Source organism: Bos indicus x Bos taurus, chromosome 10, assembly GCF_003369695.1.
Source record: "Bos indicus x Bos taurus breed Angus x Brahman F1 hybrid chromosome 10, Bos_hybrid_MaternalHap_v2.0, whole genome shotgun sequence".
NCBI lineage: Eukaryota > Metazoa > Chordata > Mammalia > Artiodactyla > Bovidae > Bos > Bos indicus x Bos taurus.
Window position 1 is genome coordinate 37,909,461 of NC_040085.1, and position 18,546 is coordinate 37,928,006.

Consider the following 18,546-nt stretch of genomic DNA (forward strand, 5'->3'; position numbering starts at 1 on the left):
GGGGTCGCAAAGAGTCGGACACGACTGACAACTGAACTGAACTGAACTGATCAGTAGAATAAGGACAAAACTACAGGATCATCAGAATAAATGCAGAAAAAGCATGTGATAAAATTCAACATTCCTTCAGGATAAAAATACACAACCACCTAGAACAGAAGGAAACTTCCTCAACCTATAAAGGGGATCTTTAAAAAACCCACACTCACATCATACATGTCACATTCATCATACAATAAAAGGCTAAATGCTTACCCCCTAACTGTAGGAACAAGACAAGGATGTCTTCTCTTGCTGCTTCTATTTCACATTGTATTGGAGGGTCTAGCTAGGGAAATTATGTACATGTGTGTGTGTGTGTGTTTTAGTCACAGTCGCCTCTGACTCTTTGGGACCCAATGAACTGTGGCCCATCATGTTCCTCTGTTCATGGAGTTTTCCAGGCAAGAGTACAGGAGTGGGCAGCCATTTCCCTCTTCAAGGGATCTTCCTGACCCAGGAATCAAACCAAGGTCTCCTTCATTTCAGGTGAATTTTTTACTTTTTTTTTTTTTTACTTTTTTTTTTTACAACAATTTTCTTTATTGTCTGAACCACAGGGAAATTAAATAAGAAAATTAAATAGAAGGCATCCAGATTGGAAAAAAAAAAAAGTAAAACTATCTCTACTTGTAGATCACATAATCTCATATATAAAAAATCCTAAAGAATCCACTAAAAATTATCTAATTATTTATTAGAACTAATAAACACATTCAGCAAAGTTGCAGGATACAAATGAGTACCAAATTCTATTGTATTCTATACAGCACCAATGAACAAAACAAAAATAAAGAAAACAATTCCACTCACATTAGCATCAAAAAGAATACTTAAGAATAAATTTAATAAAAGAGGTGCAAAACTTAGAACTTGAAAACTATAAAATATTGCTGAAAAAAATTAAGAAGACCTAAATAAATGATAATACTTCCCCTGTTCACAGGCTGGAAGGCTTAATAGTGTTGAGGGCAGGATTCCCTAATTTGTTCTACAGACTGCAAAACCCCAGCATGCTTTTTAATAGAAATTGACATGCTGATTAAGAAATTTATATGGTCAGAGATCCCAGAATAGTAAAAAAAATCCTGAAAAAGAACATAGTTGGAAGACTCACACTTCCTAATTTCAAAACTTAAAGTAATGAAGAAAGTGTGCTATTGGCATTGAGAGACACACAGATCAATGGAATAGAACTGAAAATTCAGGGGAAAATTAAATCTCCTCGGACATCTATGGTCAATTTTTGACAGGGGTGTCAAGACCATTCAATGGTGAAATAATAGTCTTCTCAAAAACAGTATTGGGACAACCAGTTATGCACATGCTATGGAGTGAAGCTGGACGCCCATCCCACACCATATATAAAAAGTAACTAAAAATGGGTCAAAGCACAAATGTATGAGCTAAAACTTTAAAACTCATATGAAAACATAGGTTACCCTGGATTAGGCAATGGTTTCTTAGATATTGCACCACAAGCATTTCCATTTCAAGGTGAGAGCCCACGAGAACATTATGTCCCAACAAGAATTTGTATATGAATGTTGACAGTAGCATTACTCATTATAGCCAAAGAGTAGAACAAAGCAAATGTTCATCAATTAATGAATTGATAAACAGATATATTCATAAAATGGAATGTGACTCAGCAATCAACAGAAATAAAGTACTGATACATACTACAACATGGATGAACTTTGAATACATTATGCTAAATAAAAGAAGTTAGTCACAAAGGATCACATATTAAAATATTCTATTCATATGATGTGAAATATCTAGAGTACACAAACCAGAGGCAGAAAGTAGCTTGGTGGTTGCTTAAACCTGGGGAAACTGGTGGTTGGGTAGAAATGGGGAGTGACTGCTCATGAATATGGGTTTCTGTTTAGGTGATGAATATGTTCTAAATTTGATTTGGTTGCACAACTCTATGAACATACTAAAAACTGTTGAATTGCACTCTTTAAGTAGGTGTCCTTATGGTATATGAGTTATATACCAATAATGATGTTACAAAAAAAAAAATAAAGAAACTCTACAGACTCCAGGAAAAAAAAAAGATGATGACATATATCCAAGCTGTTATAACAGATATGAGATCAGTTTAGGAGTTAGCATGCACAGGACTTGATGACTTAGTTGATTAGTTAGGAGGGTTAATCTGATTTTAGTGACTCAAATTTGATAATATTTCCTTGAGGGCTTTTTTCATGGTAAGATGGAGTAATGAAGGTAGATCATCAGTGGCTCCTCCCCCTAAACCTAATGAAATAAAACAATGAAAAACTAGTTGGCAGAGATAGTTATTCGGTTACATTGTGATAATAAAGTTACACCAGTTGCTAAAATACTGAAATACTTCCATGATGGTTGGTGAGTAACTGCTACCTGGAGCCACCTACTTCCTCCCTCCACATCTCAGCTCCTATGAAATGTGAGCTCATTAGTGTGTGATTTTTAAAGAGTAGTTTATGTGCATAGAAAGTTCTGAAATTATACAAAAGAAAATGTTAACAGCAATTGCTTAAGAGGTGCAGAATCTGGCAGGAGATCTAAACAGAATCTAGAAGATATTTCTTTTCACTTTCCAACCTTTTGTACTTTGCACTTTTTAGTGATAAGGCTGCATTTCTTTTGTAATATAAATGAAATATTGAAATAGTCATAATAAATTTTCATGAATGACTTAGTGTAAAAAGAATATTCATGAACATAATTCATTTTATCATTTTACCAACTCCATGAGATATAAATGGCAGGTATTGCTCCATATTACATATAAGAATATATTTATGTCCTTTTACCAATGCAGCCCATACATTACAGTAAAAGCACAGCATATCTATAATTATAATTTTCCTCATTCATTCATTAAACAAATATTTATTGGACATTTATTATGTGACAGGTTCTAATGTGGCTTGGCATTAAACCTTGTAGATTACAGTAATGAACAAAACAGAAGTTTCACATTTTATTGGGTGAGAAAAGAAAATAGAGAATAAACACAGATGCAAATCAGTTTAATACTACATAGAGAATTAGCATGGACAAATATGATGGATAATGTGATTCACAGGCTGATCAGTTAAAAATCTATTATTGAGGCAAGAGATGATAGAAACTTGAACCAGGCTGTGGAGATGTAAAGTAGAGAAGGTACAGTTCATCAGACTTGCTGATGGAGTACATAAAGAACATGTGAAAAGAGAGAACAATAATAAAGAATTAAAATGCAAATTTTTGTCTTGCACAACCAGGTGGACCTTGGGGCTCTTAACTGAAATGTAAAACTAGGAGGAGAACTAGAATTTTACTTTTTGTTCCTGTTATATTTAAGCTACATATTAGATATCCAAAGATGTCCAGCAAAGAGTTGAATACTGTTGAAAAAGAAATGTCTCAAAATGGAGTTATTTGTCCCCCATGACAGCAATCCAGACTTGAAGAGGCAATCTCACGATAAAAACCTTGCCAGTTCTTTTCCCCTCAAAAAGGCCTGAAAAATAATACTTTCTTTACTTTTGCTAATAACTCTCTCCTCTCACCCTTCTTCCTACAAAAGCCTTCCATTTTGTACAACCTGAAGTAGAGCTCTTCTAGCTGCTGGATGGGATGCTGATTCAAGAATCACCTAATAAAGACAGGTGGATCTTTAAATTTATTTGGTTGAATTTTGTCTTTTAACAGTATACATGTCTGAAGTTCCAAGAAAGGTGAGAGCTGGAATGACAGGCATATTGATGGCTTTTAAAGCCAGAATTAAGGTTATCTGGAAGAGTGTGTGGATATAAAAGGGAGGGGGCCAGTACAGCATCCCAGAGCAAGCCAGTGTCTGGAAGTCAAGTACAGAAGGACTGCCAAGAAGTTTCAGCAGGAGCAGCTATGAGAAAAGGAGGGGGGAAGAAAAAAAAGCAAATGAGGCACCACATTGCACCTTTCAAGAAAACTATGTGACAGAATGCTGCTGGCAGTCAAGTAAATTACTAGTGTCCTACAAAGGGCCTTGCACGGAAAGGGTGGGGAAATTAGCCAAATGAATTGAGTTTATGAGAGAATGTGAGGCCAGGAGGTGTAATGGCAATTATTCAATTATTTTCATTTGACTGATTAATACTTTTTAAAGACAGCGCTTATTTTGATTTGCAGTTGTATTTACAAGTGCTTGGGAAAAAATCTTAAGTATTTGTTACAAACCTATGTGTCTTGTCCCATTTTGAATTTCTGATCTAGTTATTTCTGTAACTAATGATTTACAAAAAACTGAGGGATAACATACATCCTAAAGTGCATACAAGTGCATGAAACATGTACAGGTCGATGGTTTTTTAACATATGTGTAAACCCGTGTAACTACTTTTCAGACCAAGATATACAATATAAAGGGAACCCAGATCTGATGAAGTCTCCCTTATGCTCCTCCAGTCTCTCTAATCCTCCAGAAGTAAACCAATATTCTGACTCATATAAACATCCATTAGCTTTCTTACGAAAATTTTCAAATGAAACAAAAGAAAACTCTGACGAGCATTTAACTGTAAACTGCTTTAGTGTAAACTTACCAACTGTATTCAGGAAGTATAAATGTCAAACATTTGGCGCCAAAATCCTGATGCAAATTTTTAAGCCTTTCCTCTCCAAAGTCCCGCCCCATTTTGTACACCACGCCCTCGGTTCATTCTTCCTGCAAAACGGCTCTGGGGCAAAGCAGAAAGAAGGAAGAGAAGGTTCTCGTCATGCGCACTAGGGGCGCTCCCTTTTTCTTTCCTCAACCAATCCACTAGTATCCAGCTTTGTCCTGCGCATTGCGCGTCCTCAAGGCGCGCGCGCGCGCGAGCCCTGCCGCGCTCATGCGCACAAACTGATCAGCGGGCGCGGGCGGAAGTGAGGAGCTGCTGCGCGGAGGTGGGGGCCGCCTCGCTTGTTGTGGGTGGGCGAAACGGCTGACATGGCGCCCTCCGGGAGTCTCCGGATCCCGGTGGCAGTGCTGCTACTGTTGCTTTGGGGAGCTCCCTGGGCCCACGGGAAGCGGAGCGACGTGCGCATCATCACGGACGAAAACTGGAGAGAGTTGCTGGAAGGAGAGTGGATGATAGAATTGTGAGTGGGGGGCTGTGGTCTTGGGGCCCCTCGGTGGGCTGAGGTCCTAGATCCAAGTCTGGACCCCCCGGTATCATCCTCATTCCTCTCATGCGGATCCCAGGCTGCCCGGGACTGCGACTCTGAGTTGTGGGGCGGGAGCCCCCCGACTCCTCGAGATTTCCTGACTCCTGTTGGGATCCTCCACCGCCTTGGTCTTACTCTCTCCTCATTTCTTACCGGGGAATGCTCTTAAATTTCCCCTAAAGTGTGCATCCTAGTTTGATTGCTAGGGCTGAGGTGCGCCTGTGAGGTTACGTTCAGCTTTGAATTCTTTCAACTTTTCCTGGCCTTGGGGTTGAGGGAGGTGGGTCTTTCTACTTCCTATACAATTATTTATTTGAGAATGAGTCTTCAGAGACTCACAGACTTATTTCACCAAACTCTACAAAAGAGGGAAATTAACTGAAGTCTCCTCTCCTTTTCTCTAATTACCCTTAAAAAGTAGTCCACTTAGAATGTTACAGTTGGAAACTTTTATTTAAAATTTTATTTTATGAATTAGGCATATTTTAAATGCCAAATAAATTCAACTTGGGTTATTTTTTAAAAATCCTCTTTTTTTGGTTGTTGTTGCTTTTCTCTGCCCACATCTCATTTTTTCCTTTCGGTGTGTGTTTTTGCGACGTACTGAATGTTATGGGTTGCTACTCTTACGTTTCCTAAGTGGTATTGCAAAACACGCTGTTTGAATAAAGTCATGTCTGTGCTAATTCCATTATAATAATGTCCCTTTTGTATCGGTAGATAATAAACTATTTGCGTTTGTTCTTGTCGCTAAATTGGTGGTGGCAGTATTACTGATATTAGTGATATTAGTAGAAAACACCCATTTTGAGTGTTAACTGGTGATGGACAGGGAAGCGTGGCCTGTTGCAGTCCATGGGGCCGGGAAGAGTGGGACATGACCCAGTGACTGAACCAAACTGAAACACTTCTAAGCACTTACATACATTATCATATTAAATTCTTTACAGATTCTATAAGATAGGTCTTATTTCCTGGATTTTACATATGCGAGACATAGCTTTAATTAATATGTTCAGGTATTGCCATAGTGGCTTTCTTTTTGTCTCCAGAAACTAACACAGTGTACACATGCAAAGGTTATTAGAACAACCCTTTTCCTTAACAAGATTCAGGTGGGTGTTTTCCCTGTATGGTTGGGTTGCCAGTTAAGGAGGAAGGTGGAGGTGGACAGCTCCAAGGGAGAACCCAGAAGGCCAGATCAATAACTCCAGTCATAAAATCAAACAAGGCATAGAACATTAGGGGAAATGTTTATATAGTATGCATATAGTTTGTAACTCAGCGAAACAATTTTCAGAAAGTGTTGAAGATGCAGGGGTGAGGAAATAGAACCAGGGACAGCATTTGGTTTTCATTGTCCTCAGTAACTTGTTTTAGATTGTGCCTATAAAATACTCAACGATTTCATAAATAATGTGTTGAGCAATCGTGATTATGAATTCATATGCAAATTACAGTCCAGTATTACTCAAGGAGATTTTTTTATCAATATAAGAAAAATTGATCCAACTAATCAATATAGCAGTCAAAAGTGAAATATTAGGGAATTGGAATTAGAGCATCTGTATGAAATTAAGAATACATATACCATAGTATTTTTTCCCTTAGCTTACTGAATATGAAGTTAAACCTTATAAAAAGCACCTAAGAAACAAAAGAAACTTGAAAAGGGTCTAGTATTTCTAATAATAGGCTGCTTCTATTACAAGTTAGTTATCTACGTTAAATCTATTTTAATCAGGAATTGTGTTACAGAGATACTTTGATTGTAATTCAATTTATTGTTGTGGACTTTGGCTTTTGTGTGTGGTACTAGTCTTTTTCCACAATGCCGATTACTTTTAGAAGTTTTATTTTCATAAAATAAGTCAAGAAAACAGAAAATGAAGTACAGAAACTGTATTATGTTTAACAGGTATACATTTTATTCTACCTGGTTCCATTAAAAAAAAACCGCGGTAAATTATGAGATAATATACAGTATGGGAAAAGTTGAAAGATTCAGGGCCTTTCAAGGGAATACCAGAAGAGTAATTAAAATGCTTAGTATGCTTGGCCACAGATTTGAAAACCCGAGGTTGACCAAGGTCTGGCCAAAGAATTTCATTTGGCCTGCCTAGTGTTTGTGTCTGGGTTAAGTTTTGGGGTAGCATTTTTACATAAAAATGAGGATTTTCAGCTCCTTTTAAATTAGAATAGCCTGCAGTCCTGGGCCAGCTTCCCTGGGGCCAGCTGTTCCCCTGACAGTCAAACTGGGTAGTGTTTCCCTCTCTAAAATGAGGCATGCGTGTCCTATTCACCGTAGCACTGGGTGCTTCCTTTTTTTCATATTGGCCCTTTGCATTTGTGACTCTTGCACATAAAATTATTAAAACTGATGCACCCCAAATTCGGCTTTGAGCTTTCTGGCCCCATTATATAGAGAAATCCAAAGGTTTTTAAAGAGCTGTTTTGCACATAAAAAAGTCCCCTTGTGTCTTAAGAACTTATTCCCAGAATTACTTTTCTGTGATTAGCATTATCATTTCATAGTTCTTGATTTCCAGAGTGTTAGATTCATACTTAAAACCTTTTTGTCTTCACAAAGTTAAACCACTTTGCTATCTTGTTTTTAAAAGATGTTCTTTACAAATTATACATTTTAGAATTTTTATCCCTAAATGCTTATATTAGAGTGTTCTAACTTTTCTTTTTAAACTGTATTTCTTAGTTATGCTCCATGGTGTCCTGCTTGTCAGAATCTTCAACCAGAATGGGAAAGTTTTGCCGAATGGGGAGAAGATCTTGAGGTTAATGTCGCAAAAGTTGATGTCACAGAGCAGCCAGGTAGTTTAAGTCTCTGGTTCATTTTGCAGGTTGGGATGTGTGTTGATCCTGTTTTCCGCATTACATGGTCTTAATTCTGCCTTTCACTGGGTTTTATGAACAGCTGGTTAAGCTGATTTACCCACCTCCTTAATGAGGGTTCAGTGTGAAGTGTGTTCCCTAGTTGTGTATGGCAGCTTAATTCTTTTCTGTATTTCTGTAAGGGAACTTGGAGGCATCTCCCTCCCCTCACTGTTCCCCATGTAACTTCCTCTCATCTTTTTTCCTTAGCATCCCAGGCCCCAGACAAGTATGTAAGACATCTGTGAGAAGCCATAGAACCTTATGGCTCAAGTGGACATTGGTCACCCCAGTATTTACATATGTACCAAGCTTAGAATAAGGAGCATGTGGTTGAAGTTCTTTGTAGAGTCCAGGTCACGTTCCCTGACAAATTATCTAAGTCTCTGCAGTTGGGTTCCAAATTTAATCCGTTAATAATGATTTGAGGATATGGGCTCTTAATTACAGAGCCCTTATGGTTGTGGCCTCCTGACTTGGCTCCCTGGACAGGTGTCAAGCCCTGCGCTTACGTAATGCTTATTACCTGTTCTTGGCCACGGTAAACTTGGATTCTTGGCTCTGCCCCTATCCCAAATGGGAATAATGTCTAGTATTTGGTGAGCACTCACTACTCTTACAGGTACTGCTCCAAGTGTTTTGCATTTATTTTGTAGTCCTTACACAACCTTGTGGGATAGATAGTATCCCAGTTTTACAGATGTGAAAGCTGAGCCATAGATTGGTGTTCATCATTTTCATGTTTAACACATGGTTAATGTTAGCTGATATTGTTACTGCCCACCTTTTGAAAGAGTCAATTCCATTTTTAACAATACTTTAGAAACTCTGTGCTTGTTTTTTGATTATCAAATGCAATTCCCTTTGGTTTTAGACATAAGACTACAGTTATATCGTGCTGTCCCATGACTCATGCTAGTAATCTTAGGGTGGTATGATTGACCAAATGTTTATATGTATATATGTTCACAAATGTCTTCAATATTCAGATTTTATGTACTTTTAAATTAATATATAGTCTTTTTTTTAAGTTGCTTTAAGTATGTAAATGAAATTTCTTTCATTGTTTGTGTTATACAGATAAACTCTTTTTAGGTCTAATTTCATATTCTTTGCCTATTAGTATTTAAATAATAGCGTCAACCTTTAAGTAGTAAAAGATCGGCTCATGTAAAACTTGTATGTTCTTTCTTGTATTTAGTTCTAATCTTTCTCATTTGTAGGACTAAGTGGACGATTTATCATAACTGCTCTTCCTACTATTTATCAGTAAGTATTTGAAGATTCTGTGGTTATGAGGGATGCATCATAACATAATCAGAACAGTAGCCTCTAGCCTTGATCATGTGTAAAGAGCATTATATTCAGTAAGTTTATTAGAAGGTTTGTTTTGCTTAGTGCTATCTTAGGTGCCTTTAGCTGGATGAATGAGGTATGAAATAATCCCTGATCTCCGGGATTTCTAATTGCCTTAGAAAATGACGTGCACGAGAAATAGTGGCATAAGTGATCATGAGCCCAGAGTTGTGGTAAGTACTGCAGGAAATTTGGTAGGGGGGAAAATCACTGCACTGGACTGGTTCCTGAGAATATGGAGATTAAACTCAACCTTGGAAGTAGAATTATTAGGAGTGCAGAGTTAAGTGTTCCATCTGAGGATTGTCTCATAAACAGTCATAAGTAGGAGCATGGAATGTCTACACATTAGCTCAGAAAGTGCTCTAGCTCAGCCTTGGGAACAGTGGTGGATGAAACAGTTAAGTTAGAATAAACACCATTATGTAGTCTTCAGTGTAGGCTCTTTAGTTTGTCTTTATCTTCTAAATTAGCCATAAGAAATCTCTGTATCTGCCCTGAACCTTAAGCTGATGTGTTGACTGACAGGAGGCACTTGTCTCCTGAAACAAGAATTCAGCGATTCTGTGTGTATCTTGACATTCCTTGTCTTTTCTTTCATGTTCATATGTTTCCCCTTTTTATTTCCCCTTTGTATCTGTTTAAATTCATGTTCCCTATAAGTGCTTCTCACCCTTTTCATGCAGTCCTGTTCTCCACATGCCCCTTATTAGTCTCCCAGCTTTTTCAACACTCCCTGAAATTTTCTAGAATTTCCTGCCCTTTTCTTTTAATCTTATTGTTTATCATGCCCATTCCCCTAAGTTTTGCCTGTTGAAATCGTACTTATCCTTCAAAACTAGCTCAAATGCCATTTTCTCCAAAAATCTTTGGTTTTTTGAGTGGGAGCTAACCTGTAATTTTTTGGATGGATAAAGGGTCCTGTAATCTTACTGTAAGTAGTGGGGAGTTTTTGCCTGTAAGTGATCAAAATAGAAGTGTTAAGTAAGTAGGCCTAGACTGGCAATATTACTTAAGGTAGATTGGAAATGATGAAGATACGGGAACAGGGAGAGCACTTATGATCCTATGGCAGAGCTCCATATGTTGGAGAGGAGGAGGAGGTGGGTGTCAGGAAGCAGACTGTAAAATAGAATCACTGCACTGCACCAGATGCCTCCAGTGACTTAAAGCTTGATGGCTGAGATGATGTGATTATGATCGAAAAGACCAGAAAAATGCCTCAAATTGTTCACTTCTAGTTTAATAGTAGCTAATAAATAATAAATGTTAGACACTATTCTAACCACTTTTTCGTGAAGTCGTCTTTTTAATGTGTGTATTGTGGCTTAAAAGTAATTTTCTGATATGTATCTACATACCGGATTTCTTTTTCTCCTCAGTTTTTTACTGAGATGTAATTGATGTAATTACACTGAGATGTACTGCTGAGCCACCAGAGATTACAAGAATCTGCCTGCCAGTACAGGAGATGAGGGTTTGTTCCCTGGTTTGGGAAGATCCCCTGGAGGAGGAAATGGCAACCCACTCCAGTGTTCTTGCCTGGGAAATCCCATGGATGAAGGAGCCTGGCAGGCTGCAGTCCATGGGGTTACAAAAGTTGAATACAACCTGGTGACTAAACGACAACAAATTGACATGTAACTATTAATATAACTAAATTAATATAACTAAAACTTATTCTACAGTTTTATTGTTTAGAAGAATATAATAAAGTCTGAAAGCTTATGACTGTTTAAAAATATAACCTCAGTGGTTAATGAAATACGGGGCTAAGAAGTTAAGGGTAGGTAATTAGTGTAATTTGCTACTTGTGTATTGCTCATTGCTGATTTTGAGTACAAGATTGATCGTAAAATGAGATTATAGAAATAGCAAAACAAGGTTTATGTATTCAGTGCTAATATTTGCTTCTGATCTTCATTAGTTGTAAAGATGGTGAATTTAGGCGATATCAGGGTCCAAGAACTAAGAAGGACTTCATAAACTTTATAAGTGACAAAGAGTGGAAAAGTATTGAACCCGTGTCATCATGGTTTGGTCCAGGTTCTATTTTGTAAGTATAAAGGGTTTTTCTCTTTATTTCACAATTAAGTGGATCATGTATTTCATGTAAATAAAGCATTTATATTTCGTTTTAATTCTAGGACTGTTAACAATATGTTCAGATTTACTCTGTGATATTTTTAGTTTAGACTTTTATCTTCTAAGTCCAACAGATAGTGTGGTCCTTTTTTAAGGTAGAGAGAGGCATTCTATAGAATTGAGCTGAAAGTCTTGTTAGGAATATTTTAGCTCTGTAAATATGGTCATTTGTATCATCAAAATAATTCCTCTAGAAGTGACATAATGGGTAAAGCTATCATTCGAGCTTAATATTGAATGAGAAGCCTCAACCATATACTGACTTGTGCAACTTTTAGATTTCTCTCCTTGTTTTAATGTGACTGAATTATTCCACCTGTTGTAACTTTTTTGTGTGAATAGTATGGATGAGCATTGTCTATGGGGCAGTAAGGATTGGGCATAGCAAGAAGGTTTTTTGTTACTTTCTTGGGGAGCAGGGCCTCACAGGTCATTTGAGAGACCTCTGGGAATACTGAGTTTTTCTGAGGCCATCGCGGACTCATCCTAGTCTAGCTAAGTTATCTCTTCCTGTCCTCTTACCAGTTGTGTCTTTGGAGGATGGAGAATTGGAAATACCAGTATATAAGAGAATGCTCTGGATTCTGGGAGTGCAGGAAAGTTTATCCCTAAACAGTGTTTTAAAATAGAAGTTTATCTGTAGGACCTTTTCCTTATATCTCTGAATTGAACTGTTAGAATTCCCCCACTGAACCACCATGCCCACCAAACCCAAGTAAGGGACCTAATGTTCCTGACAGAATCTAAGTAGCACAGGCTGCAGTGAGCCTGCACGGTGATTTATGTTTTGGTTCCTTGTTCCTGTTCCCATTTTGTGTTTTAAACAGAAGCAACATGATTAAAGTACCTTTCTTTGTTGGAGTGAAAATGTAACTGATTTTATTTGAAATCTCGTGTTGTAAATGATTCTTGCTCTTTCTGATGGAAGAAGTGGGGGTTGCTTGGAAGTCTCTGTTGACTCCTCAGGGCAGCAGTTCATACCTTTCTTGTTAGACTGAATAGAGGGTACTCCTAGGGTTGGCTTGGCAGGGGCACCCGCCCCCCCACCCAGAGACTGGTGATTGGATTAGGTCATTCTGAGTACAGGTGCTCTGGCTTATGTGTGAATTAGTTTGTGTTGGTGGATGCCACTTATGCTAGAGAGAACCCACAAACCTAATTTGGGGAGCATACCTTTTTTCTGACTGCCTGTCAAAACTACTTGGGTTTAAAAAAAAAAAAAAAAACTACTTGGGTTTAATTATGTGAAAATAGTTATTTTTACTTCTGTGGTGACTTATTTCTTAGGTAATTATTTTGTTGTTATTAAACTGTATCAAACTAATACTGTTGTAAGTTCTATTTAATTTTAATATGAAAGGAGGGTAATTCTTAGGTGAGAAGGATTGACTCAGCAAGTGCTCCCAGTCTTCCTTCAGGTTCCCTTCCTTATGTGTTCTTTGGAGGATTTTAAGGGTGAATAAGTTTCCATTTGCTTATAGTGTGCCTAACGTCAAACTAGCTGGTTCCATAGAGCTCATCCCATATTCACAGTACATTGGAGAAACCATCAAGTGAAAGGTTAAAGGCAAAACAACAGGAGAAAAGGAAAAAAGATCAAGCGTTTTGTTTGAGGGTATTACATACTGGCAAAAATTCTGAAACTGTTGATTTTTGCTAATAAGCCTTCTTATGGGCCTGAAATCACTGTTGTTTCACTAATCTTGAGTAATATCACCAATAAAATCTGTTGTGTTGGAAATTATAGAGTCAAAAATAGAAAATATAGATAATATACACGTCTTCTACTTCAGAGCTGTGTATATGACTTGGTTTTTCTTTTTATTTTAGGATGAGTAGTATGTCAGCACTCTTTCAGCTCTCTATGTGGATCAGGGTAAGGGCTCAAATTTATTTCTATTTTAAACATTTTGACACTGTCAACTTTTTTAAGAAATGGCTATGACTTTTAGTTTATTTTTTGTTCTTTTGATTTTAGACTTGCCATAACTATTTTATTGAAGACCTTGGATTACCGATTTGGGGATCATATACAGTGTTTGCTTTAGCAACTCTGCTTTCAGGACTGTTATTAGGACTTGTAAGTTCTTCATTTTTGGAGTACTAGGAAGAAAAATATTTTAGAATTTTGTGATTTAATATAATTGCTCTAGCTTTTTATTATACATTCAGATTCTTATGTTTATTTTTGCAGTTCATGATATTTGTGGCGGATTGTCTGTGTCCTTCAAAAAGGCGCAGACCCCAGCCATACCCTTCCAGTAAGTATATTTTAAAATTTTTTTGTTTACTGTAATCCCATTCATTTCTGTAATAAACACACTCACACACACAACAGGTTGCCTTTCTAACTAGGGTTTCTAAATTCAGAGTAGTGTCAGAAGAGAGACACATATTTCATGTAAGAATGACATGGCAGCCCAGTGCATTTAGGAACATAATAGTCATTATTTTGGCTTTTATAGTGTAGAGAATTTCAACACTGCATGTACCTTAACAGATGTTTGATAACCATTGACCTGATGTCAATTTGTTTGAAAATTCCATAATATTCAGGGATCCATATGAGTATATTTGGGTCCAAAAAAGTTGAATATATTCCAGTCTTGAAGTCATCTCATTGGTATAGTGACCACATTTGAGGCTTTTTCTTTGTATATGAGTCAAGTTTTTCTGTTAGGATATTGGGAAAAGCAATTCCTGTCATTGCTTTAGGAGTCTCATTAGCTGTATATTTTACTACAAGATGGGAATTAGAATATTCACTGCTATTTGTCTTAATATAATTTTACCTACCTATCATTTATTTTTAATTTTGAAAATTATGCTGTTATGAAGGCCTTCTTACTGTCTGTAAAGAACTTCCACTTTCTGTCATCCCGTTTGCTTTTCAGCAGCTCTTTAAAGTAGACTGCATAAGTGATACTCTTCCCATTTTGTGATTGAGTAAACTAAAGCTCCGAGAGATGAACTGTGTTTCCAGGTTTACGCAAAAATGAGAGCTGAGAGTAGAACCTAAATTGAACTCTTAGCCTGATATTTCTGTTTTGCTGCCTTCGTGACTTAGGACTTACTGAGGTCAAAACTTCTGAAATGAAATGGAGCAAGTGCAAAGTCAGAGAGAACTGAGCAATTTAGAAACATTTCAGTGAAGATGGCAGTTAAGTATTCATTGTTGAAGAACTGATAGGGTTTTAAAAAATTTCTTAGATAGTTGCATCGATATCAAAAGTTACATGCATGGAGGGGAGGGAATAATTTTATCCACCAAGGGACACTGATCTGTCGGAAAAGTGTAATAAGCGCAGATTACTTATTGGACAGTTAAGTCAGCAAATGTATGTTTTTTTATATTTTTTGCTTAGAAAACCTTAAACCTAACAACAGATTTGTCTTAGGTAATCTGTTACACTGCTGATGTTAATCCATACTTGAATGTAATATTGCCCCTTCTATACCAGGCTTCTGGATTTGAGTTGTTTTCCATTTTGTGTTTTTGGCTTAGATTTTAAGTTGCTGGGAAAAGACCCAACTAAGTCAAATTTGAAGCAAAATAGGAATTTATTGGTTCATGTAGTGAGGAAGCCAGAGGACAGAGTTGACTAAATCCTGGGGCTCAAATGTTTCTGAATTGCTCAGTTCTCTATGACTTTGTGCTTGTTCCATTTGGGGCTCTTTTTAGTCCTGAGCATAGAATAACTACAGAAAGCTGTAGCTCATAATTCCAGAGTAAGAAGGAAATATACTTCTCCCTATACTCACCTGTCTTTTGAAAAAATTCTGGTGTACTCTGTGTAGAGTACTTGTGTAGAGGGCTCACTTTTTTTTTTTTTTTTAAACTGTAAATCAGAATTTCTCAGCATTGGCTCTGTTGGTCTTTTGAGCTGGTTAATTCTTGTGACAAGCTCTCTTTTGTACATTATTGAATCTCTAGCATCATCCCCCTGGTTGCCCCAGCACTGCCCCTATCACTTGTAGCAATCAGAAATATCTCCAGACGTTGCCAAGTGTTCCAGCAGAATCGCCCCTGGTGGAGAAGCACTGCTCTCAGCTCTTGTTTGTACTCAGCTACAGCTGCGTGGGATGGGGCGTAGGGAAGGAGTTAACCCAGTAGAAAGAGATATGCCAGACAGATCAAACAACAGATTGTCCACTGTATGGGAATTCCTGTGGTCTCTTCTACCTTATCCCCCTTTTCTTCCTGCTCCGTTCTGTATTGCCTAGAATTAGGGACGGTCTTGGACCACTGAACAGAGAAAAGCTCATTAGCCAGAGTCTGTGTTCTGTATCTCTGTAACATGGTATGTTCTAAGTGTTCTAAGTTTAAGTTAACTTGCAATAGTTCCTATTAAAACTGGGGTGGGGGAGGATAGTGTGCGTATGTACATACTAAAAAAGTGATTGAGCTATATACTTAAGATAGGTATATTATGTTGTTTGTAATTATGCCTCAGTAAAATTACATATATGGAGAGGAGGAGGCACATTTATGACTCCACTTAAAAAAGAATCATGTCTAGGAAAATAGCTTTCGTCTGATTCCTGTTTGCCTGGGAGCTGAAACAAGGGTACTATTGAAGTTTGTCTTAGTATCTTTATTAGCTAGAAGATTTAATAGTAAATGTAGTTTTATTTAATGCAGTCTGTTTTCTTATAGACATCCATATTCACAGCATTAATTCTGATTCATTAATTTCAGTTCAGTTCATGAATAGGTGGGTAATAAGAATGAATTCGGTAAGTAAAATGGACCTTCCAAACCAGTTATTTTTATAGTGTCATTTGTTCTTGAATACAGCTTTTTCCTTTTGGAAATCCAAACATGATTGATAAATCATTGCCAAAGCAGTTTATGGGCATATGAATTGTATCTTGATTGTATTAGAATACATCAACAACAAAACACTTCTGGTTGTTATCTTTAAGGAAAATTACTACCAGAATCTTCCCAACCTTTGAAAAAAGTGGAGGAAGAACAAGAGGCTGATGTAGAAGATGTTTCAGAAGAGGAATCTGAAAGCAAAGAAGGAGCAAACAAAGACTTTGCACAGAATGCTGTAAGACAACGTTCTGTGGGTCCTTCACTGGCCACAGATAAATCCTAGTTAATTTTTACAAGTATTTTCATATGATATTGGCAGAAACAGAAGATCGAGCATTTGTTTTGGTTTGAAGTGAACTGTGACTTGCTTGTACATTGCAAGGTTCAGCCTGGATTGTCATTAGGTTGAACATTCTACCTTTGGAAAATAAACGTAGCACTGTGAAAAAATAGGATTTGAAAACAGTATGGTGGTTCAAACAGTTCTTTATTTTTGGAAAATCTGGTGCCAAGCAATAAGATTTCTGTATGTTTGTTTCATAATAACTTTCAAGTCTGAGTTGAAAAATTACATTTCCCAAGTATTGCATTATTGAGGTATTTAAGGAGATTACTTTAGAGAAGAAGATTTCTCATTTGATATAATTTTTGTCAGTTTCACTGTGTGAAGAGAACATATTTCCCATTAATGGGAACTTTGCCCATTGTCTCAAGAAATGTGTATTTCAGTAACAACTCTGAAACCCTTTATCTCCTTTAAAGTCCAAAATTTATTCATACTTTAAGATTATGCGACTAATAAAAACTACCTTACTTTAATTACAGTTTTCTACCCATGATAATACAGGATATGTTTAGAAAGTTTATAAAGGTTGGTTGCCTTTTTTGTTCTCCTGTGTTCAGTGTATGATTTGTATTTTTCTTACCATGGGTTACATTTTTTATTTTCCAAATTGGATAATTTCCTAGAAATGTCTTTCATGTTTTAATAAATTGTTTCAAACTGAAGTTTACTGAAGAATACTTAAAGTGAAGAGCCATCTGATAACTTAAAATTTTGGCTACTTGTTTCAGATTTTACATCATTTTTGTTGAACCTATACTTGAACTTCTTTTTTTTGGATGTGAAGGCAAACATTCCTGATTTTTATTTGATTTTGTGGAAAAGCCTTGGTATTTTCTATTTTGAAAATTCACAGAAGCTTAATATGATATAAAGTTAGTATTCTACTCAGGAAAAAGCATCTTACAGTGTGTGTTTTCAGTGTATATTTGTCCTCATCCAAAAAGTTCTTAGTTGATAGTACAAAGTCAACGTATGTTAGATGATTTAAACTCATAAAGTTTTATGTTTTTGAAAAGACAAACTGTATTCTCTACTTTCTATTGTGGTATTTCACAGATGGGTATCAGCAAGATGGGACATTTAATATATTTTTTACTCCTTAAAGAGAATAGTTTTCACCTTACAGCAAGAGGAAGTGGGTGGAGTTGTGGGGCAGCAGTAAAGAAATGTATTAGCTGCAGTAAAAGGAAAAAACATAGATACTCTGAATGGATCACTTCTCTGTTATGGTAATAGACAATTTCTATAATGTCCCCTTTAAAGGCCTCTTCTTTAGAATATTAAATATTCTACCACTGAAGAGTTTGGATGTGTAATAATTTTGTGATGCTTTAGAAAAATCTAAGCACAAAATAAACTTTTCTAAGTGCTTCACTGAAGCTGAAGGCAAGTGTGATTTCTAATTGATGCTTAATTAATACTTAATATTTAAATATTTAATTGATGCTTAATATGTATTTAACAGTGTTCAAGTGAATAGTGGTGTCACTGTATACATACTTGATACATGTAATCAAAAGGCTAGAGTCATATATATCTCTGTTATCTGAGATGATCAAGAAATGCTGCTCATTAATTAAGCATTCTATTTTTCTAGTCTTATACATCATATATTTTTAAGTATTTAAGTGATTAAAAAATGTAGTATGTACACAAAGTTACAGGTAGACTGAACATGTAAACTCGATATTTCAGAAAAGATATGTATCTTGTATTTCTTCAGGATTGTCACTGTAGATACCTGAATAGTCCATTTTTTCTCACACCAGAGGCTTAC

General features: G+C 36.6%; 1 protein-coding gene and 1 long non-coding RNA gene across 2 annotated transcripts in view; one reads left to right on the top strand and one right to left on the bottom strand.

Annotated features, from left to right (window-relative positions):
- Nucleotides 1-4,691, bottom strand: part of LOC113900203 — a 61,944-nt gene extending 57,253 nt beyond the window's left edge. Inside the window, exon 1 of the long non-coding RNA XR_003513086.1 lies at nucleotides 4,608-4,691. This is a non-coding gene — a long non-coding RNA (uncharacterized LOC113900203). The remainder of the gene's footprint in view (nucleotides 1-4,607) is intronic.
- Nucleotides 4,692-4,755: 64 nt separating this feature from the next.
- TMX1 (thioredoxin related transmembrane protein 1) lies at nucleotides 4,756-18,154 on the top strand. Its single transcript, XM_027553742.1, has 8 exons — nucleotides 4,756-5,145; nucleotides 7,925-8,040; nucleotides 9,324-9,369; nucleotides 11,384-11,512; nucleotides 13,432-13,477; nucleotides 13,580-13,681; nucleotides 13,796-13,862; nucleotides 16,528-18,154. The coding sequence occupies exons 1-8, from the start codon at nucleotides 4,994-4,996 to the stop codon at nucleotides 16,704-16,706; spliced, it is 837 nt and encodes a 278-aa protein (XP_027409543.1). The 5' UTR covers nucleotides 4,756-4,993; the 3' UTR covers nucleotides 16,707-18,154.
- Nucleotides 18,155-18,546: the final 392 nt, after the last annotated feature.